The 12,556-nt window shown below is 36.5% G+C and overlaps 1 protein-coding gene across 8 annotated transcripts in view; it reads left to right on the forward strand.

The window, feature by feature from the left end:
* The window catches only part of LOC128231667 (uncharacterized), a 39,074-nt gene that overhangs the window by 23,549 nt on the left and 2,969 nt on the right, over window positions 1-12,556 (forward strand). For all 8 annotated transcript variants that reach the window (XM_052944722.1, XM_052944726.1, XM_052944727.1 and 5 more), the window contains 12 exons: window positions 247-332; window positions 1,964-2,206; window positions 6,477-6,587; window positions 6,924-7,023; window positions 8,340-8,460; window positions 8,699-8,852; window positions 9,110-9,268; window positions 9,699-9,874; window positions 10,208-10,288; window positions 11,369-11,446; window positions 11,749-11,942; window positions 12,187-12,273. In XM_052944722.1, the coding sequence (XP_052800682.1) occupies window positions 247-332; window positions 1,964-2,206; window positions 6,477-6,587; window positions 6,924-7,023; window positions 8,340-8,460; window positions 8,699-8,852; window positions 9,110-9,268; window positions 9,699-9,874; window positions 10,208-10,288; window positions 11,369-11,446; window positions 11,749-11,942; window positions 12,187-12,273 (1,590 nt within the window). The remainder of the gene's footprint in view (window positions 1-246; window positions 333-1,963; window positions 2,207-6,476; window positions 6,588-6,923; window positions 7,024-8,339; window positions 8,461-8,698; window positions 8,853-9,109; window positions 9,269-9,698; window positions 9,875-10,207; window positions 10,289-11,368; window positions 11,447-11,748; window positions 11,943-12,186; window positions 12,274-12,556) is intronic.

Genomic DNA, 12,556 nt, shown 5'->3' on the forward strand with positions numbered 1-12,556 from the left:
CTAGCCAAATTGCCCATGGTACACAACAAAGCATAGCATAGTATGTATCAGGGACCAAGATGTACAGGACCAAAACATGGTAAGAATTATACTAATTTACTAAACAACAAAAAACAAGCAAATGAGGCTAAATATCTAACTTTGTTTACCTGATGTTTTTGTTGATAATATCTTCAGTAAAAAAAACTTTTTCTTACATGAGTAAATGAATATGGCCCTTGAACTGTAATGAAATGTATATTCCAGTGAGTGTAAAGGAAGCCTTAAATCTTCCCAGTGTCCCCAGCTACCAGATGTTAGAAATCAACCCAGAAGATTACCCTGAGTTTGAGGTAGGTGTCAAGATTTCTTAACATGTATTCATTTGAAAGGTTCCAACTTTAGATAAAGCAATTTTAGATTCAAAATCAGATTGTTATCTTGATATTCTGTTTTATGATAGTACAATTTATCTTGTCCAATAAACAGTTACTTCAGAGGGAATACAAGTTCACAACTCTTTATGTTTTATTGAAGGATGGCAACGAATACCCGAGTACTCGATCAATCATCCAAGTACCCGAGTATCAAATCACTACTCGAGTACTCAAAAAAAATAAAATTGTTTTTATAAAAATCACAGTTGTTGTGATAGTTGCAAACTGTCACCAAAGGGCCCTAATTTGCAAATAGCACTGATGTCAATTAGCGAAGTTTTGATAGCGGTACATCTCCTACATAATTGTATTGTTTACCAATTAGTGTGTTTTCATTAAACAATGGACGTTGACGAGCAAATTAGTAATGACTGTTATGTGCAATGATTCCTGAAAAGGCGTATTTTTTGCAATGATTATCACAATTGATTGGTGGATATCTTAAACATGGAAAAATGAGTATTAATGAGGAAAGGAACAATATTTCAGTACGAAAAACTGTCATTTTAAAAAGTATTTCGTAGAGTAAACAACTAAACAATTTTCCTTCATTGTAATTCTGAATGTTGTTCATTATTGAGTGTAGTCTCGATCATCTCGACGCTTGAATATGATCCGAGTTTTACTTTCCATTAATAATGTAGTACATATATACATATAAAATAAAATGAAAACGACAAATTAAAAGCATGAAACAATATTTGTTTTCTTTTTATTGATTTCTCTGTTAAGATACATAATGACAGTCTTATTATGCCCCCACAAAGTGGCGGCATATAGGGTTGCCCTTGTCTGTACGTACGTACGTCCCGAAGATTGTTTCCGATCTAATTCTTGAAAACTGTTTGTCCAATCCTCACCAAACTTTAAACACATGTTTGTGACCATAATATCTTGATCAAGTTCGATAGTCATGGAAATCGCTTTAGTCATTTAGGAGTTACGGCCCTTTTTTGCCAAAAATACTTCAAAAATATATGTTTCCAATCTAATTCTTGAAAAGTATGTGTCCAATCCTCACCAAACTTTACATACATGATTGTGACCATAATATCTTGATCAAGTTTGATAGCCATGGAAATCGCTTTTGTCATTTAGGAGTTACGGCCCTTTATTTGCAAAAAAAGACTTGAGATTATCCTGAATAATCATTATGGCTTATTTTCTGTGACAAAAAATCGAAGTGGGGGCATCCGTGTCCTATGGACACATTTCTAGTTTAAAGATGAAATGGCCAATATTACGACAACGCACAATGTACATGACCGATACATGTATACACAATCTTGTCTTTCCCGAAAACCAATTCAAGTTATCCGAAAAATCGAGTACCCGAGTACTCAATCGGAAGATTGTCCGAGTTCTCGAGTATCAATTTTACTACTTGTTGCCATCCCTAGTTTTATAAGAAATAATACCGGTATAATAGAAGCATTTTTGCATTGGCTTATTTGTAGACTTGAGTGATAGTTTGTGGTAAAAGATGACAAATTAAATATAAAAATTACCATACAAGGCTTTTATGAAGATTACAAATTCATTTTCAGTTCTTCTTTGAGGCTCCAAGTCGTAACAAGCAGCTGCGGACTGGAAGTTTCTTTCTGTATCAAGTGTTTCCAGGCAACACATCAACATGGCAACGCCTCTTTATCAAGAGTGCACGAGATAACGAGTATGAAACTGTGGAGAAGATGATTGCGTTCTTTCGGGATGACACATCATTTGTTAACTCACGGGAACCGAAGACAGGAAACACAGCTTTACACTGGGCTTGTAGAATGGGTCATTTTGTAAGTCAAAGAATTTTTATGACAGTGATTTAAGTGTGGGCCATTTTGTCTTAAGGTAGTATTACCTTAGAGATAGGAATGTTGTTTTAAAGTAGTATTGCCTTAGAGCTAGGAATGTTGTTTTATGGTAGTATTGCCTTAGAGCTGGGAATGTTGTTTTAAGGTAATATTGCCTTAGAGCTGGGAATGTTGTTTTAAGGTAGAATTACCTTAGAGATAGGAATTTGTTTTAAAGTAGTATTGCCTTAGAGCAAGGAATGTTGTTTTAAGGTAGTATTGCCTTAGAGCTGGGAATGTTGTTTTGAGGTAGTATTGCCTTAGAGCTGGGAATGTTGTTTTAAAGTAGTATTACCTTAGAGCTAGGAATGTTGTTTTAAGGTAGTATTGCCTTAGAGCTAGGAATGTTGTTTTGAGGTAGTATTGCCTCAGAGTTAGGAATGTTGTTTTGAGGAAGTATTGTCTTAGAGCTGGGAAGTTGTTTTAAGGTAGTATTGCCTCAGAGCTAGGAATGTTGTTTTATGGAAGTATTGTCTCAGAGCTAGGAATGTTGTTTTAAGGTAGTATTGCCTTAGAGCTAGGAATGTTGTTTTATGGTAGTATTGCCTTAGAGCTGGGAATGTTGTTTTATGGTAGTATTGCCTTAGAGCTGGGAATGTTGTTTTAAGGTAGTATTGCCTCAGAGCTAGGAATGTTGTTTTAAGGTAGTATTGCCATAGAGCTGGGAATGTTGTTTTAAGGTAGTATTGCCTTAGAGGTAGGCATGTTGTTTTATGGTAGTTTTGCCTTAGAGCTAGGATTGTTGTTTTAAGGTAGAATTGCCTTCGAGCTAGGAATGTTGTTTTAAAGTAGTATTGCCTTCGAGCTAGGAATGTTGTTTTATGGTAGTATTGCCTAAGAGCTAGGAATGTTGTTTTATGGTAGTATTGCCTTAGAGCTGGGAATGTTGTTTTATGGTAGTTTTGCCTTAAAGCTGGGAATGTTGTTTTAAGGTAGTATTGCCTTAGAGCTGGGAATGTTGTTTTATGGTAGTATTGCCTTAGAGCTGGGAATGTTGTTTTATGGTAGTATTGCCTTAGAGCTAGGAATGTTGTTTTAAGGTAGTATTACCTTAGAAATAGGAATGTTGTTTTAAAGTAGTATTGCCTTAGAGATAGGAATGTTGTTTTAAGGTAGTATTACCTTAGAAATAGGAATGTTGTTTTAAAGTAGTATTGCCTTAGAGCTAGGATTGTTGTTTTAAGGTAGTATTGCCTCAGAGCTAGGAATGGTATTACCTTAAAGATAGGAATGTTGTTTTAAAGTAGTATTGCCTTAGAGATAGGAATGTTGTTTTAAGGTAGTATTGCCTTAGAGCTAGGAATGTTATTATGCCCCCCTTCGAAGAAGAGGGGTATATTGCATTGCACAGGCATGTCGGTTTGTCGGTTTGTCGGTTTGTCGGTCGGTCGGTCCGTCGGTAGACCAAAGCTTGTCCGAGTGATAACTCAACAATTCCTGGACGTATGGTCATCAAACTTGACATGAAGGTTGGGCCTGACCAGTAGATGACCCCTATTGATTTTGGGGGTCATCGGGTCAAAGGTCAAGGTCACAGTGACCTTTAATGGTAAAATAATTTTAAAGCTTGTCCGAGTGATAACTCAACAATGCCTGCACCCATGGCCCTCAAACTTGACATGGAGGTTGGGCCTGACCAGTAGATGACCCCTATTGTTTTGGGGGGTCATCAGGCCAAAGGTCAAGGTCACAGTGACCTTGAATGGTAAAAGGTTGTCTGAGTGATAACTCGACAATGCCTGCACCCTTGGCCCTCATTCTGGACTTGGAGGTTGGGCCTGACCAGTAGCTGACCCCTATTGTTTTTGGGGCTCATCGGGTCAAAGATCAAGGTCATAGTGACCTTGAATAGTTAAAGGTTGTCCGAGTGATAACTCAACAATGCCTGCACCCATGGCCCTCATAATTGACTTGGAGGTTGGGCCTGACCAGTAGATGAACCCTATTGTTTTTGGGGGTCATCGGGTCAAAGGTCAAGGTCATAGTGACCTTGAATGGTAAAAGGTTGTCCATGTGATAACTCGACAATGCCTACACCCATGGCCCTCAAACTTGACTTGGAGGTTGGGCCTGACCAGTAGATGACCCCTATTGTTTTTGGGGGTCATCGGGCCAAAGGTCAAGGTCACAGTGACCTTGAAAGGTAAAAGGTTGTCCGTTTTATTACTCGACAATGCCTGCACCTATGGCCCTCAAACTTGACTTGGAGGTTGGGCCTGGCCAGTAGATGACCCCTATAGTTTTTGGGGGTCATCGGGCCAAAGGTCAAGGTCATAGTGACCTTGAATGGTAAAAGGTTGTCCATGTGATAACTCGACAATGCCTACACCCATGGCCCTCAAACTTGACTTGGAGGTTGGGCCTGACCAGTAGATGACCCCTATTGTTTTTGGGGGTCATCGGGCCAAAGGTCAAGGTCACAGTGACCTTGAAAGGTAAAAGGTTGTCCGTTTTATTACTCGACAATGCCTGCACCTATGGCCCTCAAACTTGACTTGGAGGTTGGGCCTGGCTAGTAGATGACCCCTATAGTTTTTGGGGGTCATCGGGCCAAAGGTCAAGGTCACATTGACCTTGAATGGTAAAAGGTTGTCTGAGTGATAACTCAAGAATGCCTGCGCCCATGGCCCTCAAACTTGACTTGGAGGTTGGGCCTGACCAGTAGATGACCCCTATTGATTTAAGGGGTCAGAGGTCAAGTTCACAGTGACCTTGAAAGCAAACTCGACAATTCCTGGACCTATGGTCATCAAACTTGACATGAAGGTTGGGCCTGACCAGTAGATGACCCCTCTTGACTTTGGGGGTCATCAGGCCAAGGTCAAGGTCACAGTAACCTTTAACACAAAAAAGTTAACAAATCTTCTCCCAGTGATATCTCAACAATGCCTGAATCTATAATCATCAAACTTGACATGTAAGTTGGACCTGACCAGGAGATGACCTTTATTGATTTTAGGAGTCATTGGGTCAAAGGTCAGGTTCACAGTGACCTTGAATGCGAAAATGTTTCAAGTGATAATTGGACAATGCTTGCACCCATGGCCCTCAAACTTGACTTGGAGTTGTGTCTGACCTGTAGATGACCCCTTATGATTTAAGGGGTCATTGGATCAAAGGTCAAGGTTACAGTAATCCTGACAACATGGCGCTCAGGGGGGGGGGGCATAATGTTTGACAAACATCTCTTGTTTTAAGGTAGTTTTGCCTTAGAGCTGGGAATGTTGTTTTATGGTAGTATTGCCTTAGAGCTGGGAATGTTGTTTTATGGTAGTATTGCCTTAGAGCTAGGAATGTTGTTTTAAAGTAGTATTGCCTTAGAGATAGGAATGTTGTTTTAAGGTAGTATTACCTTAGAAATAGGAATGTTGTTTTAAAGTAGTATTGCCTTAATGCTAGGATTGTTGTTTTAAGGTAGTATTGCCTCAGAGCTAGGAATAGTATTACCTTAAAGATAGGAATGTTGTTTTAAAGTAGTATTGCCTTAGAGCTAGGAATGTTGTTTTAAGATAGTATTGCCTTAGAGCTGGGAATGTTGTTTAAGGTTTATGGTAGTATTGCCTTAGAGCTAGGAATGATGTTTTAAGGTAGTATTGCCTTAGAGCTAGGAATGTTGTTTTATGGTAGTATTGCCTTAGAGCTAGGAATGATGTTTTAAGGTAGTATTGCCTTAGAGCTAGGAATGTTGTTTTAAGGTAGTAGTGCCTCAGAGTTAGGAATGTTGTTTTGAGGTAGTATTGTCTCAGAGCTTGAAATGTTGTTTTAAAGTAGTATTGCCTTAGAGCTAGGAATGTTGTTTTAAGGTAGTATTGCCTTAGAGCTAGGAATGTTGTTTTAAGGTAGTATTGCCTTAGAGCTGGGAATGTTGTTTTAAGGTAGTATTGCCTTAGAGGTAGGCATGTTGTTTTATGTTTTATTGGTACTTGTGTTTGTGTAAAAATGTCATTGGGGCTAAAGTTGAATGCAATTAAGCATTCCAACAATCTTTTTAGGTTTGTTTTCAAAAAGATAAAGCATTTTACATGAACCTTCAAATGTTCAATTAAGTGCAATTTTACTTTATCCAAAATTATTCATTTCTTATTAAATTTGGTTTATTACAGATTTTTATTAAAACCAAATGCAGACAGTATTTTAACATGTAAACATGTTTCACTGTTTTGCAACCAAATTTTGGTTGCATACTTTATTGATTAAAACCTCATTCTTACAGGATGTTGTGAGACTGCTGCTAGAAAGTGGTGCTGATATCGACATGAAAAACAACTCAAGAAGTGCCCCGATCAACTTTGCCATTGAGTGCCTTCAGAGAAAAATAAGCCATGTAAGAAATACATGTTACCAAACATGACATTGTGTTAAAAATAATTCCAAAATAGATATTCGCAAGAAACTTGGATCACATGTTAACAATCTTAATGTGCATATGTGTAGCAAGTATTAAGCTTAATTATGAATTTGAGCCTGATATCACCGGCCAGAAGTTAGTCAACCCCTATTCTCATTTTCATAAATTCAAAAAGTTTTGTTACTCTTTAAAAAAATTACATGAAGAACAAAAAAGTAAGCTTAGCTTTATCTTGTAGATAAATGATTTAAAGCTATAACAGGGTAATAATTGTAAGAGAAATGAACTTTTCATTATTTCTCTGTTTTTCAGCTTCTAATAGAGTGGGGTTGTGATGTGCACAGTAGGAATGTAAAAGGCCAGTCTGTTCTGGAGACAACAAAAAATGACGACTTCAAGAGATACCTAATGAGTATGTTTCTAGTTTGGTATATCTTAAAACATTTTTTAGATAATGTGAAAATATGAAATCACACATTTTGCTGCAATTATATCGCAGATTTTGTCAATAATTGCAAAGAAATCTCAGATTAAAATAATAGTGAAAAGAGACAAATGTGTATTAACAATGGATGTGAATCCTGATGTAGGAAACCACTATTTTACTAAATGTTGTATAAAGAGAATATCCTAGTCCAGGGTTCCCGCTGGCGATCGCCATTGTCGCCATTTGCGACAAAATCGCAAAAGTGGCGACAACTTTTCAAATTTGGCGAATTTATGGCGACAACAATTTTTTTCTAAAATATTTTCTTTAAATGACGTAAGTGGTGCCCATGCGGCCTGCATGATAATCGATTCTGTCTCTGTCATAAATCAAGCGCATCTGCTGGTGCGACAACAAAAAATTTATCCAATAATTAGGGCAAGCAGTCACGGCCCAGTCAACACCTCGCTAATTATTGCAGAATTTTATTGCTTTCACGGATAAACAATGACATCCTTTAACAGTTATGTCTCTTATAAGCAAACAAGGTTAATATTTTGCTCAACAGCTTTGTTGTTGCGTAATTATCGTGTTAGTTTTAAAAATGCAAATCATGGGATTTTATGTTGTCGGAAAGTCACGTGATATGCAAATTTCGTAATGACATTTACGCGCTAAAAATAGATTTGCTTTCGGTTTTGTCGCAATATGTAGTTGCTATAATTGCAGCATTCTAAGGGCTAAAAAAATTTAACAAAAATCATTGGGTATGCTTACAAATAATTAGAATTAAATCCCATTTGATAAGGCTTCTAATAAGTTGGCTGGGGTAAAGAGTAGGTAGACAAATTTCTATTACAAAAGTTATGGCACTAGTTTGACAATGTATATTTCTTTGAGTTTCCATTTATTTTAAATTTATCTCATAAATTCTTAATTGTATTCTTTAATGCTATGACACTATTGTATGCAGGCATTAGACTGAAATCAACATATTGATGTTTATGTCACATTTTTTGCAATATTTTCATATCTTTTTAATTTATAACTAGTCCCATATACAGTACAATGTATTTTGTCAATAGAATAACAACTTGCTGATATCTTGTGCTTCATTTACGCGAAAAAGTGGCGACAACTTTTAAGAACCCAGGGGGAACCCTGCTAGTCGTAGAAATTATACCATAAGGGTTTCGGGGAAATATATGTTGAATTATACCGTTTGATAAACGGAGAGAACTGTTTGATGTTGGCATCGGTGTGTGGTGCACTTGCTATATTACATCTCGATTTCTTCTCAGACCTGTATGAGCACTACTCCAACATCGTTCCTAAGATCATGAACGGGGACATGGCACTTCTGGACAGGGTTATAGCCAAACATGCTTCCGGTCAACAAGAGTTCTGCTGCCTGAGAAGCAGGTTGGTATCATGAGGATTTACACTACTATCATCTAAGGTCTTTACATATGATGCCTAATTTTGCAGTCAGAATTGCTCATGTGTCTACAAGACTGTTTTAAATCTGATGGCCCATAATAAGTAATAACTCAATTATTGTAATATCTTGTAAAAGAAAAATCATAAGACAACTAGTTTTTCTTGTCAAATGAACTTTTGGTATTTAAGTTTTTTAGCATGTACATACAATTTTGTTAAGGTGTATCAATGGGAGCACCTTGCTCCACACGGCCTGTTACTATGGACACATTCCGGCCATGAAGGAACTACTTTCTCTACGTGTTGATGTGAACATTCGGGACTACAAGGGTGCCACCCCTCTTCACAGAGCTAAGGACCCTGATATCATGGAGGTTTGTGGACTTTGGTTTTAAAGAAAAGATCGAGATATTACTACAACTTTGATTCTGTTGGCTTGAGGTTTTTATGGTACTTCAAGTCTGGTATCTCATTTTTCTTATTAATAATTTTCAATACAAAAGTCGGGATAGTTTTAAAGAACTTAACTTTGGAAGGGGATTGTGCATGTTTAGTCATTAACAACTTTTCGGACAAACCATTAGACCTTAGTGCACAGGTATATAGGAGTAACTGTATAGTAATTTTTCAGATCTTGCTGGAAGCTGGTGCCAATGTGAATGCAGAGGATGCTGAGAGCAACACACCGCTGCATGTGAAATGTTACGGCGAGACTAACGAACCCTCCGAGATTGAATGTATTCAGATGTTGCTCACCAGAACAGCCAGTCTTCTTATTAGAAACAGTAGGGTAAGAATTTTTAGAAAGCTAAAGAGAAAATGTGTTTCCTTAATATATACATTGGAGAAAACATTCAACGAGGGTATGTTTTGCGTACAATTTGTAGTAAACTTATCATTCAAGGTTTAACTAGTCTGTTTTTTAAAGAAGTTAATATATTTCAATTGGTATGGTGTTGACATCTTAGGCATGCATGCATTTCAGCATTTCACATTAAATACTCAAAATCATTTCAATAGTGATACTTGTATTGAAAATGACCCATTGTAACAGCTATATTTAATGGGCTATGCTCCTTATCAAATAAGAAAAACAAAATAGTGTTGGCATCAATGTTATGCAGTGATCTTGTTATTGCAAGTTATGTCTGTTGGCCAGATGAGAGAAACAAGGCCATTTTTGACATAGCTTTTTTTTTAAAACTATTTTTTTTGTTTAGGGCCTCATGCCAATCCACTGCTGTGTCATGCAAGGTCGTATAGATGTGATGCAGTTGTTACTCCACAACGACAAGTCAGACAGTATGGCGTCAGCACTGAGTAAGGAGAGTGATCGGAAACCTCCCAGTCTAGTTCATCTGGCACTCGCAAATGACTTTCCTGAGTGTGCACAATGGTAAGTTTAAGAGAAAGAACATGGTAGATTTCTTACTCCAATAAAACAAGTCAGATTGCATGGCCTCACACAAAGTAAGAAGAGTGATCGTAAACCATCAAGCCTTGTGCACATGGCACTTGCGAAAGTGTGCAATGCTAAGATTCAAATGTTATCTAAACATTTATTGTCCAATTCTTATTAAATCTGTTAAGAATGTATTTCGACCAAGTTTGATTACTAGCTATGTATGAATATCACTCCGACTGATCTCAAACTTGTTCTTTCAATTAATATTTAAAAGAGATTATTATGATCAAACTGTTGCTCTATTATACTTTTTCCCTATTACAGGCTGCTGTCAAACGGGTTCCAGTTTAAGGCAAATGAACAAGACACCATGATGAGAAGAATTCTCACAGAGCAGATCAAACTGTGAGTATGAACATTCAAAATGTACTCAGTGTTTTGACATTTCATCTCAACCATTTAAAGTATCAAGAAAAAGCTGTTCATACAATTACCCAGTTATCATTGTGCAATTAGCCAATGTCAACTTTGTTTTAAGGTAAATTTATCAAAGTTGGGATGTTGTTTAAACTTCTGATAAAAGAGGATTTCATTTTCATTTTCATTTTGTTTTTCAATTATTCACTTTAAGAAACCCCATAACTTTGATACATTTTTCTTGCATACCGGACGTGTGTTTCCGGTCATGTGACCAGTGCTGGAAAACCCCATCTTACATACCCCATGTTAGATGAGTCACGCACAACAACGCACCACTTCTTATTTCTTTTATTGTATGGTTTATGAAAAGTATATTATGCCATTTCAATAAAGCGCAATCACATATACCGGTACATGTATGCAAGACTTTAAACTAAAATTGAAAATAAATAATCGTAAAATACGCGAGTTTTAGTTACTTTAAATTACTACGCTTTATGTCAGTAAACAACGTCGCACGCGCTTTTTGGTGAAATGTACAAAAGTTTGTTTTCTACGTCTTTTTTTTCCAAAAATTGATAAATTTAGATTTGCAAGAAAAAATATCAATCATGTTTTTCCGGTCCGGATCGAAAAATCCGACCCTCGGGCAGGCTGCGTTGCCGGTAACTCGGCAAGCCTCGTTACCGGCTTACGCGCGTGCCCTCGGGTCGGATTTTTCTATCCGTACCGGAAACACATGATAGATACTTATAATCCTGCCTTAAGATCTGATGTCCTCCAGGAGTAAGGTCTTTAGATATCATTTGGTTTTAACAAATTTTAATTCATGAACAACTAAAAATGACAACATATATTTCAATACAATTAATATATAGAGTTTGATTGGAAGCTTATAGAGATCATGTTCTTTGGCATCAATCAGTTTTTTTTATTAAATAGTTTTCCTACAAATTGTAAAATATTTTTTGCTGAAAAAAGTTTTTGTGTCAAAATAAGACTTAGGAAGTTTATAATGTATAGGAGTTAACAAAGAATATTTAAATGACATCAATTAATTTTCAGGATCAAGAGGGCTGACACAGTGAAGTTTTTGTTGGATAATGGAGCTGATCCTGGTCCGAAATACCCTGGTGGAAATAAGTAAGTAACAAGATAGTAAATTAATGGATATCAGTTAACAGCACATGTAAGTGATTTCATAATTTTGTCTACATTAAAAGTGTAACAAAAAGTTAAAAACATAAATAACGTTCATATAATCAATATATTCCATGATTTATCGTAAAGATGTACTTGTAGTTTGTCTGTCTTTTAGGTCTTATTTAGTATTGTGTATTTATTCCAAAATTGAAATTTAATTCAAAGGAATAATAATTTCTGTAAAATTTAAATTACCCAGGAACAGGTTCAGTATAACTTTATCCATAATTGTTCAATTCCAGAGCTCTGCACTATGCGGCTGGCCTGTCTGGTCCGAGCGATGTTCTGGAGCTGCTTGTAGCCTACAAGGCTGAGATAGATGTCATTAACGAAGAAGGTTGTACACCACTTTTTTTTGCAACCCAGTCGAACAACAAGTTTGCTGCCTGTGTGCTAATCTCACAAGGGGCTAATGTCCGACAGAAAAACTCACAAGGTATGATTGTAAAGGACCACCGGTTCAAGTCTGCATTTATGTACCGGCAGTTCTTCATTTTATCATAAAAATTGACACGTTGAAGGATAGGAATTTATTATGATCTGTTGACTCGAAGTCTACCATTTAATAATACCATTTTGACAGTCACCTGTAATCTTCTTTCACTTCTAAATTTGCATACATACAGTTAGCAAACTAAATTTGTCTAAAATACGTTCTAAATCTCTTTTTCCTGTTGCAGGTTTGACTGCATTTGACTACATAGTGGACTTTGAAGAATGGATAGAATGTGGATACTTCAATGAGGAAATCAAAGCCAGACTGAAAGGTATAGTCATTTTAGAATGGTTTGAATAATATATTATGCTACATGAATATTATCTACCACTTGTCATGCATTCTGTATGTCTGTTTCCTTAGAGAAAAAAATGTCTATGTCTGTTTCCTTAGAGAAAAAAAATGTCTATGTCTGTTTCCTTAGAGAAAAAAATGTCTATGTCTGTTTCCTTAGAGAAAAAAAATGTCTATGTCTGTTTCCTTAGAGAAAAAATGTCTATGTCTGTTTCCTTAGAGAAAAAGAATGTCTATGTCTGTTTCTTTAGAGAAAAAGA

The sequence above is a fragment of the Mya arenaria genome, chromosome 4 (genome assembly GCF_026914265.1).
Source record: "Mya arenaria isolate MELC-2E11 chromosome 4, ASM2691426v1".
NCBI classification, from domain to species: Eukaryota; Metazoa; Mollusca; class Bivalvia; order Myida; family Myidae; genus Mya; species Mya arenaria.